At 45.8% G+C, this 17,546-nt stretch overlaps 1 protein-coding gene across 1 annotated transcript in view; it reads left to right on the top strand.

The window, feature by feature from the left end:
* The first annotated feature begins 2,178 nt into the window (after nucleotides 1–2,178).
* SRP72 (signal recognition particle 72) overlaps nucleotides 2,179–17,546 on the top strand; it is a 448,841-nt gene continuing 433,473 nt past the window's right edge. Inside the window, exons 1-2 of the mRNA XM_069626163.1 lie at nucleotides 2,179–2,429; nucleotides 2,542–2,775. Of these exons, the coding sequence (XP_069482264.1) occupies nucleotides 2,682–2,775 (94 nt within the window). The 5' untranslated portion in view covers nucleotides 2,179–2,429; nucleotides 2,542–2,681. The remainder of the gene's footprint in view (nucleotides 2,430–2,541; nucleotides 2,776–17,546) is intronic.

The raw sequence follows: 17,546 nt of genomic DNA, 5'->3' as shown, positions 1-17,546 counted from the left end.
CAACCTGAAAAAGAAAGCCTGGCAGTCGTGTGGGCGTGCGAGCATTACCATCTCTTTCTGTATGGACGCCCTTTCACCGTCGTCATGGACCACCAGGCGCTCACCACGATCTACAGCAAACCTACGGCTAAAATGCCACCTCGCATAGCCCGATGGGGACTACGACTACAGGAGTACTCATTTACAATCGTTCACAGGCCAGGCAAAGATAATAATCCAGGGGATTTCCTGTCCAGATACCCTCTGCCCACTCAAGAGGAGCGTCAATCCGTTAAAGCAAATCAATACGTAAACTATCTCGTTGACAACGCTCTCCCGAAACACATTTCCACAGCCCAACTAGTGGAAGCCACCAGCAAAGACAAACTCCTACAAATCGTGAAGGAGTGCATACAATCAGGTCGATGGCACGTAAAAGACCGGGATAAGGCGGGCCTATCTTCCCAAGAGGAATCTCAATTGCGCACATTCAAGCTCATACACCACACTCTGTCCCAGTCCCCGGAGGGATTGATTCTCAAAGAAAACAGACTGGTGATCCCATCCAGTTTGCAAAACCAAGTTCTAGACATAGCACATGCGGGGCACAGCGGAGTGGTATCCACGAAAAGACAGCTCCGGACAAAAGTTTGGTTCCCGAAAATGGATGAGAAGGTGGAAAGCCTCTTAAGCAAGTGCCTTGCATGCCAAGTGGTGGCTCCGAGAACATTTCCTGCACCGTTAAGGCCGTCTGACATGCCCCTCAGGTATGGGATGAGGTGGCCGTCGACATGTTTGGACCCCTAGTGAACAGAAAATATGTGCTAGTCATTGTGGATGAAATGTCGCGTTTTCCAGAAGTACACCTTGTACACTCAACCAGCGCCCAGGCCATCATCCCTGCCCTGGATAAGACATTTGCAGACTATGGAATCCCCACGACCGTAAAATCAGACAATGGGCCGCCCTTCAGTGGTCATGATTTTGCAATGTTCGCAGAACATCTGGGATTCCAGCACAGAAAGATAACACCCTTATATCCCCAAGCCAATGGAATGGCCGAGAAATTTATGAGCAATCTCAAGAGGACTTTACAAGTCTGTTCCATCACCAACGGATCATTTATGCAAGCCATTTGCACACTGCTAAGAGAATATCGGAACACACCACACAGCGCCACCGGTAAATGCCCGTCCACCCTAATGTTTGGCCGAATCATACGGACAAGACTTCCGCACAACCCCCATGTCCGTCCACCCACCACCATCGTCGAAGATGCACGAGCCAGTGACAAGGTGACCAAGGAGAAAATGAAAACCTATTTCGACCAGAGGAGACAAGCTAAACCATGCCAGATTCAAGTAGGTGATGTGGTACTGGTACGACAGGACCAAAACACCAAGGGCACCCCTGCGTTCGGACCTGAACCCCTGACTGTGACCCACACCAGCGGGTCCATGATAACGGCGGCAAGCCCTCATAGAACTGTCACGAGAAATTCATCGTTCTTCAAAGTCTTCGAAGGAAACTCAGGTCGTGAAAACACAACCACCACGGTCACAGACGAATCCACAGATCCAGAAGCTGAATATAGAGTGGACCATCGGGATGCTGACGACAGCGACACCCAGATGGCCAGAACAATGACACCGAGGCGAAGCCCCTCGAAACAGACAGTACGCAGACCGACCAGGTGGATAGAAGAAATGAACTAAAGTTCTCTCTTAAGTGAGGGGGAGATGTGTCCTCATCCATGTTAATAACCCTGTTTGAATGAGAGCCAAGTCCCATTTCTATTGTTCTTTTGTTGTGGGCTGTGCCCAAGGGTATGTAGGTAGAGGCGGGGTCACCGTCTCAGGCGCCAGTTCTCCCACCAATGATTATATTATTGTGTTTGCCTCATTTACTCTGCCATATTGTTTTATTGCTGCACCTGACTCCCGGGACATAACACAGGTATTATAGGGTTCCAGGTGAGGAGCTTCATGGGGGGTCAAACTAGGGACACTGATGATGGAAACTACAAAAACACATAAGGGACAACTTGGAATATGTCGTTTGGTTTTGTAGTTAATGTTTTTAATTGTGTGCTGTTGAAAAGTTCAAGGAAGTTAAGTCAAGCCAAATGCTCCTCTCCATCTTGACATAGAATCCGCTTTCTCCAGTTCTTAAACATTTTTACGCAGCGCTTGCAACACAAATATAACGTTAAGATGGCGGCCACGTTCATATTCTCGCAGCTGAGAATTTTGAGATTGAGTTACTAACTAGGGAAAATTCGAAGTGGATGAGAAAGCCGGGCCATACCGAGACACGCCAACGGCTTTAATGGGAGTCTTATGCAACCATTTTGAGGAAATATTAACTGCGGAGACATTATTTACTCAAGACATTTTAAGAGAAAGATTATCTACAGACACCCATATCACTTACTGGCTTAAAACGCAATGGTACCAATTCAAAACTCTTTCTGCACTACGTTTAAATGAATAGACTGCCTTGCCGGTTCATTCTCACAGTAAATAATAATACAGATCCACATTAATCTCTGTCTCTTTTCAGAAATCGTCCAGTTGACTACGAGTGTTTTGTGGGTGTGGCCTTGGGCCTGTTAGTCCTCTCTTTGTGTTGGCGACGGCGCCGGCCCACCAGTATCTGTGGGGTGCACTCACGCTTTCTCCAGTGAACTGTCGTGAATCGGGATGGCGGCTGCTGGGGTTGCCTCCCACTGGAGTGAGGTGAACCGGGCAGGGCAGAGCGGCGACTACTCACGGGCCCTAAAATCCATCAACAAGAGTAAGAGAGAAACACCTATTCGTAGCAATCCGCCTGTGCCAGTGCGACGTGTCCCTAGGCTGGGAATGCATAAGCCCATACAGTTCATGACACCTCATCTGTTGTATAAGATCTAGTTCCGCTGTGGTGTACTTGTATTGGTGACTAATAGCGAACGGCCCAGTTCAGACAATTGTGCGCTTTGGCAATACTTGCACAGATCTATGCATATCAAACGGTTTGGTGTTAACGTTCATTGTGATTGATGGATGTGTCCGCAAAGCCATATCTGACTTCTTGACTCTGTTAAGTAACCTCTATCTGACTACCTATATGTTCTCTTCGGTACCTGTACTTTATGTATATATTTCCTCACCTATCCCCTATAATTCACTGTATCCAATGGATTTTTGTATCTACTGTAACTAAGCTGACAGTATAGGTGTAACTTTTTCGGAAAGGCGCACAGATACCTCTGGGTTGGGTGTGCCATACAAATAAATAAACCTCTAATTCTACTACACAATATTATTATTGTAATGTTGATGAGTAAAAGGAGTGTAACAGCCATCAGCTGCAATTTAATTGAATGCTGAAGCCTACAAAGTCCCACTGACTAATTCAAAGTTCATTTTAAAGTGACACTGAAAACGTTTAACACAATGAACTTTCCTTTTGGACTGTGTATGTCTCAACGAAATGTAAATTTGAATGCACAAAATGCACCCTGTTCCATCCCGTGACCACGGGGCTTTATCAGAGTACTCTTTAAAAAAAATATTTGTTTAACGATGTTCCATTTGAACTGGTTCTGGGCTTAGAACATTCAGTGAGAATCTTAGGAAAAGTGACTGTGTTTGGTGGTGATAGAAAAGTGATAGAAAAGCTGTTCCTTTTGCACCTTTTCACTTCATACATCTATATGGGATCCCGTTTCCTTTTGCTTGTTTTAACCCTGTCCTGACTTTTTGGAGGTGAGTAAAGCGTGCTTTGCTTCCCTTGCCTGTTTTGCTCATTCTTATGGAGAAACTGACTTGCCTTGGCTCAACTTGGGGGGGGGGGGGGGGGCGCAATCACACAGGGATGCAGCAAATAAAGGGTGTCACCAGCTCGCTCCATGTCAGTCAATTACTTTCTATAGGTGAGTGGTAGTGTGTTTAGGGCGTGTTACTAATAGAAAGTAATTGACTGGCACTTTACATGTGAGCTGGTGCTGCCCTTCATTTGCCACATGCCCAGTGTGGGGAGGGGATCTTGCGCTGTTAGGTCTGGGGCTGGCACTACCCCTAACACTGTCTGTAAGGACTTTATTTCTTGTATTATTACAATTGCACACATCACCTTAAAGTGCACTTAGGATACTTTGTATCCTTATCTTTTTATATGATGCCATTTTGGTTACTTGCAATATTACATCACCACCAGAGGCACTCATTCAATGAGGCTGCCTGCAGAGGTAAAGGGACTTGCAAGAAGCATTCAGGATCGATCTTGAGAATGCTCAGGTGACCTCTGACCATAAACCGCCATCTTTGAAAGGTCTTTTCACCTCAAGCAACTCCTTGCCTTTGCTCTGCTGTGTCCTGCTACTTGTCTGTTAGTACCCATTATTGCTTCTCAGCCTCACCATGCACTTCTCCTGCTATCTTTCTTCTACATATCTCTGCGCTGTGCTCAGACCCATCTCAACACTCTATGCACCCCTACAATCTCTTCTCCACACTACGCCCTCTTCTTGCTCCACTACTCTCTTCTTTCACAAAACCTACTCCAACCCCAGCTTTCATTACTCTCCCCTTCTCGCATGTAACCCCAGAGCCTCTCTATTTCTCATAGTCTACGTTGCTGTAATTTTACATCTTTCTGTTGCTATTTGGAATGCACTGTCTGTAATAAAGCACCCTTTACCTCCTGACTTCTTCTTTCTCATTCTGCAATGCAGGGTGCAAATGTAAAGGGCAAAAGGTGGCGTACAAGTGTGCACACTCCCTTTTGCCTTTCACATTTGCACTCCGCAGTGCAAAGTGAGTAAAAGCTGTGATTGTGAGCACCCAATGCCATGCTTTTGTGTCAAGTGGCACTCACAATTGCAAATAAATGCTGTCTGACAAGCTGGCATGTCGGACAGCGTTTAATGTTCATTGTGTCGGACAGCGTTTAATGTTCATTGTGAACACTGCTTATTATAGATGCATGCTAAGCAGTGTTACCAATTAAAATAAACGCTGCCCGACATGCCAGCATACTGGCTGTGGCCCTGGTCTTTTTATCCCTGCTTCTCTCTGATGGTGGAATCCGTTTCTGGTCTCCTTTATTTGCTCCTCCCAGTTTTTCTCGCTTGCTTTGTCAGACCATCCTTATTGGACTCCTTCTTTCCTTCATCTGCTGTTTTCTCTCTGATTTCCTTCTGGCCTTGGTGCATAAAGTTGGGAATCCCTCTCAGCTGGGCTTGCCTGACCGAAAGTGGCAGCCTGCTACTTCACCTCCGCTCCTTTTGGGATGTTGTGGCTCACCTTCAGTAGTCATCCTCATAGGACCAGTTTCCTAACTGGCTAGACTCTTGGTCCTCCCTTGAGCCACACGAGGTGGCGTCCTGCTGCCACATTGTCCTATGCTCGTGGTCATCATTACAGGTGCCCTCGTTGTTGGGATTGTCTTGTCTGAGTTATAGCTGCAACCGTGGTCCACGTCACACCAAACTGAGAACCTATCTACTGCCTAGCCAGACACAGTGCCAAAACTAACATGTGCACCTATCGTTACTGGAACAATGAACTAAAGCCACCAGTTTTGGCTCGTGTACAAGCATACCACAGTCACTGCTATAATATGCCCAGGTACATAAACCGTTGACTAGGTAGCTCCATTATGGCAGTGCATAGAAAACGCTAATCCTAAAACTGACATTTGTGTAGGCATAGCTTTTGTGTTGGCGAATGTTTGTCATATGCTTAATGTAATGTTTAGTCTGTTTTCCTATCGTATGTATTTGGCAGTGTTTTAAGTAGTGTGCGTTTGTTAATAATGTTTATATTTTAGTGCATGCATCTTATTCCTTCCTAGGAGTGAAGACTGACGGCTGTCACACTACCAATTGCGAGAATTTGAACCAACATCTGTTTTGATACAACAGGTTGGTCTTCTGAAGCCCCTCACCAGAGGGTTTCTGCAAAAAACATCTTCAGCAATATTAACACGTATCCTTAAGTACCTAAAGAAGCCCTGAGCCCACTAAACTTACGATTTGGTAGCTTATCCCTGTGTCCGATAGTTTTCTGCACAGCTGACAAGCCAGCAGCCCAAGTGATGGTGATTTAGAAGTGGCGAGAGAGAGCATCTCTGCAGCATGCCCCTCCGAATGTCCCTACTTTGAGAGATCAACTTACCTGTGAAAGGTTTAGCCGAAGGCATTGTATCCCAGTTAAACATTGTTTCTGTTTTCGGACCTTCATGTCCTTCTGCCTAAGTTGTAAGTATTACTACCAACCTAATCGCCTTTTCAGAATCAAGGGCTGGTACTGCCTTTGCATCCACATGATCCCTGTTATGGTCAAGGGCTTTGAACAATCTTTGCAAGTTATCCACTGTACTGCTTCCTCGCACAAATCCAGGCTGGTATGGATGAATCGGACTGTTAGCAGCTGCTTGCACCCTGCTCGCTATTAACTTGCTCAAGTCTTTTAAAATGGGCATTCAGTAGAGGCAAGGGTCTACAGGACATACATGTAGGTGTTCTTTCAGCCTTTAATAGCGTATCACTTCTCGCCTCTCCAAGTTATGAGGGTACGCATCCTAAAATTCTCTGCCGACAACTATTCAGTCTCAATCCCCCTGCTTATTCAAATTGAATCTATAGTAAGTGAGTCTCCTGATCTGATGGGTGTTTCTCTAATTTATCCATCTCCTCCTTTCCTAATCTTGGACTGACTCTTTCAGAAACTGTTTCCACCCTGTATCCAGTTCGCGATGCTGTGATGAAAGTAGAGGTGTAATGATCTTTGGCCATGAATAGCTGTTTGATTAGTGTTTGTGTGAATAATTATGTATTAAACCACTCTAAGCCAAATACTTTACCTCAAGCCCTGGATTATGTCCACAGCTGACAACAGTGGACTAACTTTGCTGAAAAGGTTGTGTGGGGGACGGTGGGGGTGTACATGACATCTAAATGTAGGGGTTCCTGCCAAATGAGGGGGACAAAATGGTGTGTCGCAAAAGGTGGGGGCGAGAAACATCTGTGTCCCCCCCCCCCCCCAAACCCTCTTAAAATTACGCCCATGGCTGACCAAACCAAAAATGATTGCAAACTGTATCACAAAGGATAAATATTCAGTGGTTGTTAATCTGATTGTTCTTGTGGCCAGGGGTTGGGGGAGTGAGTGTTGAGCAGACTCTAAGCCACCATCAATTATACTTGCACATAATCGCTAAAGTGGATATCGAACCTCTGCAAAAGATCTTGTTTCTGTGATAAGTTTCCCCTAACATCATTATGCATCTTAACCTGCTTTTGGCGGGGTTTCTGCTAGAGCCACAGTATAGTCCTGTACATTATAAGGGGATTAAGTATTTCCCCAGGGTGACTGCTGATGTGACTGGAGCTAATTCAGCTAGGACTTCTCAGGGCTGTTTTTCTACGGCTGTATTAAGGCTAGTACTGGTCATTCCTCTGTTTGCAGCTGATTTTGTTTAGATATGCTCACTGCAGGGTGCTTGGAGAAATGCGGCAACTGCACCTTGTTCAAGTTCGGATATTATGAGCCAGAACGAAATTGTGCAGAAGGCTGTGAGAGATGCATGCATGGTTCCTGTGTGTCCCCATGGATATTGCCTCACAGATGAATTAATCTGGTGTCGTTTGATTTTCCGCCTTTGGCTTTGATGGTCATCGGGGATCCGAAGGGATGAGTATGAATGTTGATAGCACATCTCCTAATGCATAGAATGAAATAAAAGCATAATTTTACTGTGAATTGCAACACTTTGGCAATCTTCACTTGCATCTATACACCCTGAAGAAGACTTGGTCCTTGGATTGTTTTGACCCGTGCTAAGCCGAAACTCGAGTAGGCAGCTGTTCGATGGTCCTAATTGTTCTCGTGACATGTCGCATAGGGATAGGGTTGATTTTTAGGACCTACCCTGTAGTGAAGGATTTTAGCACAGAGCAAGGAGACATAAAGTAGGGCTACAATTGCAGCCCTAGGTGTATGACCCTTGTAGGGTCTTAGGTTAGGAACTTTTGCGCTTATATATTGGAGCAATACCATTCTTGTCTTGTATTCTTGGCACTCGTTTTTTTGTGCTGGTAGCACTGTTCAGTTTTTTATTGAGATGGTGGTTTGAGTTCCTTACAGAACTCAAACACATGCTTTTGACTGTGGGTTAATTTGTTTCCAAATAATGTGAATTGTTTCATGTGGCTCTTATTTGGGTCACGCCATATGTTATTGACGTGATCTTTCAAAAGAAATATGATATGTTGACTATCAGTTTGTTGAATTGTACTTGAAATTTGCAGTGCAATAAATGCTTGTTTTGTAGCATAAGAAGTTTGGTTCAGCAGTTTAGGATTAATTCAGTAAGTCCACAACGACCAGGTTTGCTTGTTTTGCTTTCTTATATATTGGCAAAAAGCAATATTTATTCAGTCTTAGAACCTGTGGCCTTCTAAGGAACATCCAGCCCATGGATTGTTTGTCCCGTAGCAGGTGGGTGGTTTTTGGACTGGTTGAACTACCCCTCCCCTCCGCCCAGTGGGCTGAGGCTCAGCAGCACACTTTCCATAAATACCTTTGAGGGTGTACAGATTGGGAACACCACTCCATCCGTTGATCTGCAATCTGTGTCTGACCCACTTAATGAATACTGTTAATTACTGCTCTCATATGACGGGAGTTTACACTGTACCTTCAAAGAGTGATATTGAGAACTAGGTCTCTGCATGCAGTCCACCTTCTCGAATGCTTTCTTCTAACCCCAGACCAATCCGCTATTCCCCTGTGCTGAATGGAATGAATATGGGAAGAACTACTTGATTGATAAGAACCTGGAGGACTCTATTCTGGAACAAAAAGTAGTCCTTGCTCCTTGATGCGCTCTGCCCAGAGAGGAAAAGGGCATTTAGAAAAATTTCACCTTTTTACATCAGCTTACTTCGGTGGAGGGACATGAACGTTTACAAAGCAATTTACTTTGCAATTAACAGGTGACATTATTATTCCAGGAAACGGGCAACTAACAAGCATCTGATTAAATGTTTCTGTACTTGCAAGTAAATTTGGCATAGCTATGGGAACCCATTTAATTTTTAGGGGATAAGATCATTTGGTTGTGTGGTGAACCCCCTTATTGGAGGAAACACTTGCAATAGCGAAGAAGGTGGAGCACACCGAACTTTGTTCTAAAGACATCAAAGGGAGCACACCGAACTTTGTTCTAAAGACATCAAAGGAAGAAAAAGATGTCTAGTGAAGAACCCAGCAAAGCACAAGTTAATGTGGTGAATAAACAAATCAGTGAATGAAAAGGTAAAAATTGGGGTGAGGAAAAGAAGCAGCCCTTGGCACTAACCGAACTTGAGTGCTTCTGCAGATCTTTTCAAAATTCGAATTCTTGATCGAGGTACTAGGATGCAGGGATCAAGCCACTCTTAACATTAAGTTGGTATGGTATACTTGTAGAGCGCAAGCTTATGCCCAAAGACATCTAGGTGCTAGAAACGGAAACCAATGAGCCAACACAAACAGTGATCTATAACAGGTGAGTTTTCAAAAATAGGCATGGTCACTGATCTCGCGCAGCAAGGCCGGTAGAGAATTCCACAAAGAGGGTGCAAGCTAGTCCCTGCTCCAAGACTGGATCCTTTTTGTTAAAGTCCCCCCCCCTTCTTTCTGAACAAGAAATAGTTCCCAAAGTTCTCCATCACAAGATCGATTGTTATAAGAGGTGCCCCCATAAAATAATGGGGAAAACCAGGGCTGTACCAAGGGCTGTACCAATCTACGATAAAGCAAGGAACATTCCCTTAGCTTTAAGGGACATTGTAGAAAAGAAACTGGAAAGACTAGGAGACGACCTAATCAAATCTATGGAATTGGTGGACTGGACTGGATAAGTTCCATTGTGGTAGCCCAAAAGAAAAATGGCAGAATCGAAGGTTGTGCAGACTTAAGGGACCCGAATAAGATCATCCTGGTGGATGAGGTCCCTATACAGATTATTGCTGAAATACGTTATCTCTGCTGCAGTCTAACCAAGAACCAACATCAACCCATGTCACTTGTATAATAAAAATCCCTTGAATTATACTTTGGACTCTGGGAGTCATTGAAGCCATCAGTAACATGTGCTGTTAGAAGTGGGATTGTTCAGGCCCCGATGTAAAGGCTGCTGACAGAAGGAAGACTCACAGAAAATCAGAGGCAGGAGACTGCTGGATAACCACAGCGACTATACCCCTCGACTCAGGAGATGAGGGAGCTGGAATTGAAATTCTAGAACCAAACATAGAAGGGGGAGACAACTCAATGGAATTGGCCAAAACTGACCAGCCACTCCCCCCCACCCCTCCTCTCTGCCCCATTGAAGCAGATGAGCCATACAAACACACTCATAACCCTGGCCCATGACGAATCTTGAGAAAATATGTGAGAGGCCTTAGACAGATCAAGGCAGCTGAGGGAGGTGTAAGCCAGTGGGAGTGGGCTGGGAGAAGTTGCTGGCGCTCCAGCTTTCAGCAGTGAAGAAACTTCACTCATCGGGATGAAGAAGAGGAACATGCAGCCCTGGTCGAGAATCCAAGGCCCAGCAGTACCAGCTTACCTGCCACAAAAGGCCATGGAGGAATGAAAATCTATGCATCCAAAAGTATTGGGATTATTGTATTGAGAAAATGCCAAAGTGGGAAACACTTGTGCAAAATCACACTTGTGCAAAATCATTCAATCTTCCAATACATTTCCTTTGTATGATGCAAAGCAAGGCTCTTGGCAGGGCTGGCTTGGAAGGACACTGGGACAGTAAGAGTATGCTTCCTTGCTTGGTACACACTTTACATTTTCTGTAGCGCTGTGTCTGGTTTGACGTGGGGATTCTATTGACCAATGTGCCACTCAATCTGGCAACAGCTTCCACTGTCTGAAAGGGAGCATCTACATGTACTACACAAATCTGAGCACTTGCAACGGCATCTTCAAACTGAAGGAAAGACATGTTGTGGTTTGGAGCAGCTGATAACATGTGCATTGTGAGCAGCTATGTGCATAATGTGAACTGGAAATTTCTTGTACCACTTGCTTGATTTACGTGCTGGATGGTATGGTTCAATTAATTGGTCGGTTCTGTCAACCCCTCACCCCTCATGTACCGGTTGTAGTACAAAATACACTTGGGCTTTGACACTTGCTGAGCCTGCGACGAGAGAAGTAAGTTCATCATGAATAGTATTCCGCACATGGACATCCCTCCTCAGAGAATTTTTTAAAGCCAGCAGTTCCCCACACCACAAGGCTTCACATGACCCCCTGACCACATTGTCCAGCTTCTTACAGACTCATTGCTTGGGGAAGCCTTTGAGGTTACTGCAAATTGTTCCACAAGCCACACTGTGCAGTTCTTTGAACAATGGGATTCCGGTGTAGCAATTGTGAACGTTATGGAATAAAGAAGAAGAAAGATCCCAAACAATTTTCTCATTGACCCCTAAAAATGCAGGACAGCTAGGAGAATTATGGTAGAATCTTTTCCAGGGTATGCTCTCATGCTATATGCATACGCAGTTGCACTTTTTAAAAACATTTTTTAAAACTTTCTTTATTGCTTTTCTTACTACGAGCAACAAAAACAGACACATCACTTGAGTACTTGGGAACTCCCCCCCCTATGAACTCTCCCACCCCCCCACCAACTCCCTTTTTATGACCGTGAACATTCGGTAGAACGGCAACATATACAGACAGCTACTTGTTGTCCTTTTGCGACTCAGCGCGTCTTTATCGCTCCATCAGAGTGGCATAATTAGCGTCTCCTTGACATTTACGCGGATCATAGCGACGCAAAGCCTCCCAGCTTCCCATGCTCGGCGTATGTGGGAACTCTCTCTTCTCGTGCAGATGTGAGGGTCGGCTCATCCAAACGCCCTAATATTGTCAGAATTGTGGCTAATAGTCTGTGTTGAGAGGCAGTGTTTGGGAGTATCTGGATTCAAGTTGTTCGTACTTGGACATGTATTCCATGCATCTGCTGAACATGGTCAGCAGTGTGCCCCACGTGATAAACTGCCCATCTTGCACCAGGTCTCCCAGTTTCTGGATACCCAATCTCTGGAAGAAGATTTGAAAGGATCTTTCATCTGTTAATGGAATCCTGTGAATGTTGTATAATGGGAGATCCGGAGAGTATGTGGTTGTGGAACCGATTAGATGTAGAGTACGCTACAAAGCCTTACAAGTCACGGCAGTGGGTTGTACTTTTTTCCTCGGGTTCCGAGGTTGCGTACCCCACAGCATCCCCTCGATATCGTGAGGGTGTGCCCCTTCCCTGGCTACCGTAGAATGGGGGAAGTCGGGGGTGGATTGTCTCCATCCCACTATGTATTGTATTTGGGCTGCCAGGTAGTAAACCTACATATTGGGGGTATTCTAGTCCTCCCCGATCGTACGGTCGGGTAAGGGTATCGTAAGGCATTCGCGCCTGCTTCCCCGCCCATACCAACCTGATCATCGGGCTCCTGATTCGTGTCCAAAAACTATTCAGAGGCCATATGGTAATGTTATTCAATACAAATAACAACTTGGGTAATAGGACCATTTTCGCCAATGCAATCTGTGCTGCTTGAGACAAGGGCAGATGTACCCAGGAGTCAATTTAGCTCCAGGGCGTCTAATGTTCTTACATAGTTGTATGTGTATCGGTTGCGTACATTTGTTGTCACCCTCACCCCCAGGTAGCGCATACCAGAGGGGCACCAGCAGAATTCTGCACCAATATCTGCCTGGGACACCGCTGTTTCGGACTTGATCCAGTTAATTCCAATGCCCGAAAGTTCGCCAAATCTGGTGACTTCCCGAATTAACTGGGGGAGATTTTCCCTAGGGTGTTTAATGTACATCAGGATATCATCTGGATAGAGCGATATAATATTAAGGTGCGCCTGGAGTTGTATCCTACGATGCGCATGCAGATCTCTAATGTGGCAAGCTAAGGGCTCCATCACTGCGGCAAATAATATTGGGGGGGGGGAGGGAAAGGGCATCCTTGTCGTGTTGCCCTAGAAGGATGTATGAAGTCCGACGTTACCCCGTCTGTGTACATCGCCGCCTTTGGGGCTATATTTAATAACTTAACCCATTGTGTAAATCGCAGACCAATGCCAGAGCATCTGAGGACTTCGAATAGAAATGGCCACTCAACCGAGTGAAACGCTTTTTCAGCATCTAGAGCGGCAATCGTTATCAGAATTCCGGGATCAACATTGTGCATTAGCCCAAACAATCTTCTCGGGTTGTGTTGCGTAGATTGGCGTGGCACAAACCCAACTTGGTCGGGGAGGACAAGTGCCGGGATATATGGTAGAAATCTATCCGTTAGCATTTTCGCTATAATCTTATTATCAGTTTTAATCGGGGACGGTGACGATATGAGGCGCAGTGCCGTTATCGTGGATTCAGGGAAGGGTGCCTTTCAACAGAGCATTGTCGTACAATACTTTCAAGTTGGGGAGGAGTATGTCTACATATGCTTTATAAAATTCTCTGGTAAACCCGTTGTTTACTGAGGCCTTACCGCTCAGGAGGGAAAGAATAGCTTTCCGGATCTCCTCTTCTGTGATCGGATAGTTGCGTTCGCTCCCTACTTTAGGATCTAACCACTTCGTCCAGGTATTGCAGCACATGATCATGGTCAGCTCTGGTTTGGGAAGAGTAAAGCTGCTCGTAATAGGCTCTAAAAACTGCATTAATGAATTGCAGGTCTTTGACTAGGTCTTCATTTTGGTTTGGGGCTATTAGCCTTTCTTGTTTAGCTGCCCTGGCCAGCGTTCTACTGGGGCGAACCCCCTTCACCATATTTCACCGCCGCTATTGGGCCGCCTGTGAATCTTTCGGCTCTAATCGCGACAGACAGCATTTATTCCCTTAGCTCCCTGTGGGCCCTCCATCATTTGTAACTGTCCTGTTCCCCCCAGTTGCACTTCAAGGGCCTTAATCTGTTCTTCCAACTTCTGCATGGAGCCCCTCAATGCTTTAAGTAGCCCTCCCTCTTTAGAGATGCAGCAGCCTCTCGTGTAGGCCTTGCATGCCACCCACACCACACCTGGATCGGGGCCAGAATCTACATTCGCGTCAAAATAAGTTTGAATAGCCAGTGCTATTTCTGCCTGGAATGCCACGTCTTCTAGTGCAGTGGCTCTAAACCTCCATTGTACTTGTCCGGGGGGGTCCCTAGTAGTCTGGATATGCGTACAAAAACAGGGGAATGATCAGAGAGGGTGTGAGGCAGTATAATGGCTTCTGTCACGTTTCTCGTCAAGGCGGAGGTGGCCATGATTTAGTCTATCCTGGACGAGCTTCTGTGAACATCTGAGAAGAACGTGTATTCCCTCTCATCTATGTGGGATTCACGCCGCACATTGTGCAGGTCATTCTGTTGTGCTATAACCGGCCATGCTATTGCAGCTTGCGGTAGGGTCAGTTGTGCAGTGGAGGCCCTGTCCAGGTCTAGTGTAACACGGAACTCACCATGACGGAAGCAAGATGTTTAGCCTTTGCAGAAGACCTTGTGGAAACCATCCTGGCCATTCCATCGATCCTGGGAGATGATGTAACTATACCAATACCGGGCACAACTAATGATGCCTGGAATAAATTGGAAGTATTAAAAAAAAACAACTCATCAGAACTGAACTCCGCGGGGCACTAATGACCAAGTACTTACGAGCACATGCAGCCCCCTTGGGACTGATAATAAGAATAGAGCCGAGAATCCTCCTCGAACAAATAGAGTTTTGCAAAGATTGGAGCTATATCTCCAACAAATTTACTAGAGACTGGCTGGTATTGATAATAAGCGCTGCCAAATCGGTGTCTAAGAAACTTATGAGAGAAATAGAAGAGAAACCGGAAAGCATGAAATCCACTGCGGTCCTAGCCCAATACAAAAAAAGCCTGGAAGTCCTTGACTCGGTAATGAAGGAATTCAGAGACTTTAACCTGAATAAGAAGGTAACAAAACTGAAAAAAGATTTAGCAGCCTTCTCACAAGAGAGAATATATCCATACATCACGGATACCTACTACGAAGATCCGAGTGGCAACAACGCAATAACAGGCCAACAACTGAATCAATATAATAGGAAGAGGATTCAGAGTAACAGGCCCAGACCAAGCAGCTGGTCTTTCTCAAGCGGGAGCTCAGGAAGTGGATCAGGCTCAAATAACTCCATGAACAACTCTGGTCTCCAAAATCCCAACTATCAACCGAAACCTTTTTTTCGAGGAGGGCAAGGAAAGGCGAAAAACAAGGGCCGAGGCAACTGGCAACCACGGGTCCACTGGCAGAACCAGTCACAAATCATGACCCGCAGTCGAGGGCGTGGACAAGGTCAACCACAACAAGGACAGAGCGTACAATAAACCAAATGATCAGAGATCCTGCTCACACGGACGAAGAACCCTCAGCGCAGAGCTTAGTGATGAACCTGTCCAAATATGCACTAACTACAGATGAAGTGGACCTCCTAGAGAAAGGCCTCTCGTTTGTGCCATCAGCTCAACATGATCCTTTCCAGTCCCGCATCGAAGTGGCACAATTAATCAGAAAATACGCCTTAAGCAATACTTTGGCTCAATTACTACCGCCCCAAGAGAAAGAAGTGCGACTGATTTGAAAAACAAATCTACCTTTTACCCCCCACCCAACGGGATCTCTCGAGTCAATCACCTTTGAAAAAGCCCTTTTGAAACCACTAGAGAAACTAGAACAAGTACCTGGCTATAGGAATTTTTCAAATAAGAACAAGTTAGCCTTAAAATCACTAGCAGCAAATAACCTCATCACCATAAAACCGGCGGATAAGGGTGGAGCCACCGTTATAATGGATACAACAGCCTATGACCAGATGGTACAAAACCTCCTACAAGATCACTCGAGCTATAAACAATTGGGGGCTGATCCAACAGAAACTATCAGACAACTAATCACGCCGATTTTGGAAGAAATAATTAGCAGTAAAGAATGAGTTTCTTAATCCCAAATTCCCCAGAAAACCTTTTTTTTTTTTTTACGCACTCCCCAAAGTGCATAAGGGCATTTCACCAGTACCAGGAAGACCGATAGTTTCGGGGATTGGATCCATACTGGAACCACTTTCACAATTCGTGGATTACTTTCTCAAACCTGAAGTAACAAAAATGAAGTCATATTTGAAAGACACTACAGCTGTCATCAAATTACTACAGGATCATTTGTTCAACCCAACTGACAACTTATTAGTCACACTGGACATTGAATCACTCTATACCAATGTAAAGACTGGTAGGGAGTGTCTGTACTTCTGCTCTCTATATGGTAGAAGAGAGGCACAGAAGACCCCAGCCAAGATTCTCTATTACGGTAGCAATGGGCGAGCAATCAAGGCCTAGCTTCTCAGGAGGTGATGCAGGCTGGTTCTTAAGTACACTGTAGTCCCCAAGCCCCCACAAAGGAATGTCCACACACTGTATTGGTTAGAACACAGTCTTTATATAATCAATATTCAAGGTTATGTACACTTATCATAATAACTCACTTTGTACTTAGGAAAATCAACAATGGCAAATATATACAATTCTAAAGTGGTACCACCCTTTGTATTAGATCTCATTAAAGTGCATCAACAATACTGTAACAATGTCACACAGATCAATAGAGTGGAACCAGCAATAGAGAGAGGAGAGAAAATAAGATGGTTGAGCAATAGGCAGAATACTGGCCCCTACCACTAGACACAGTTCTGTGTGGAGATCCCCCCACTTGGGCAACCTGTAAAATAAAGATATAGCACAAGCCCAGTCCATATATTGTTCTGCAAGTCTTATTCCCTCCTATAATGTTTTTACCCCCCAATGTACCTGGTGGAGTCGAGTTCTTCGAAGAGGCGTCGACAGATCCTTCTTGGGCGACCCCCCTTTCAAGCGGGAGTCACGGATCGTCGAGAAGCGTCGAGGAACTCGGCGTTCGGCGGCGGGGAATCGATGGCCCTTCTTGAATGCCTTCCCTTTCAAGCGGGAGACACGGGGCGTCGAACGTCCATCGAGGAACTCGGCCTTCGGCATCGGGGAATCGACGGCCCTTCTTGAATGCCTTCCCTTTCAAGCGGGAGACACGGGGCGTCGAACGTCCGACAACAAACAGGGTAGAACGGCGTCGATGAGGCGGCAGCTTCGTCCAAGCGGTGCTCGTCGGCGTCTGAGCGTCGGCGTCCTGCAAGGCAGAGGCGTGCGGGGCACCTCGGTGACAATAGTTCTGGACCGCAAAGATTGTGGAGACGGAGGCCCAGCAAGGGCGTCGAGTCGTTCGAGTCTTTGTGGTCTTCGGGTGGCGGGAAACCCACCGGTAGGTTTCTCCTCGGCGCGTTGGTCATCCTCGACTTTCTCCGGCAGGATAAAGCGGTCGACGGTGCGGACGAGGGAGTCCTTCGATTCAAATGTTCTTAGGCAAGGAGCGGACGGCTCCGGTCATCGGCGGCACGACGGCAAGTGGTTCCCACGGCTGGGCAACACAACTTCGACGGGCCTCCAGCGGTTACACAAACC

The sequence above is a fragment of the Ambystoma mexicanum genome, chromosome 6p (assembly GCF_040938575.1).
Source record: "Ambystoma mexicanum isolate Mex_15411 chromosome 6p, UKY_AmexF1_1, whole genome shotgun sequence".
In the NCBI taxonomy this organism is placed as follows: Eukaryota; Metazoa; Chordata; class Amphibia; order Caudata; family Ambystomatidae; genus Ambystoma; species Ambystoma mexicanum.
This window is presented reverse-complemented; position numbering and strand designations above follow the sequence as displayed.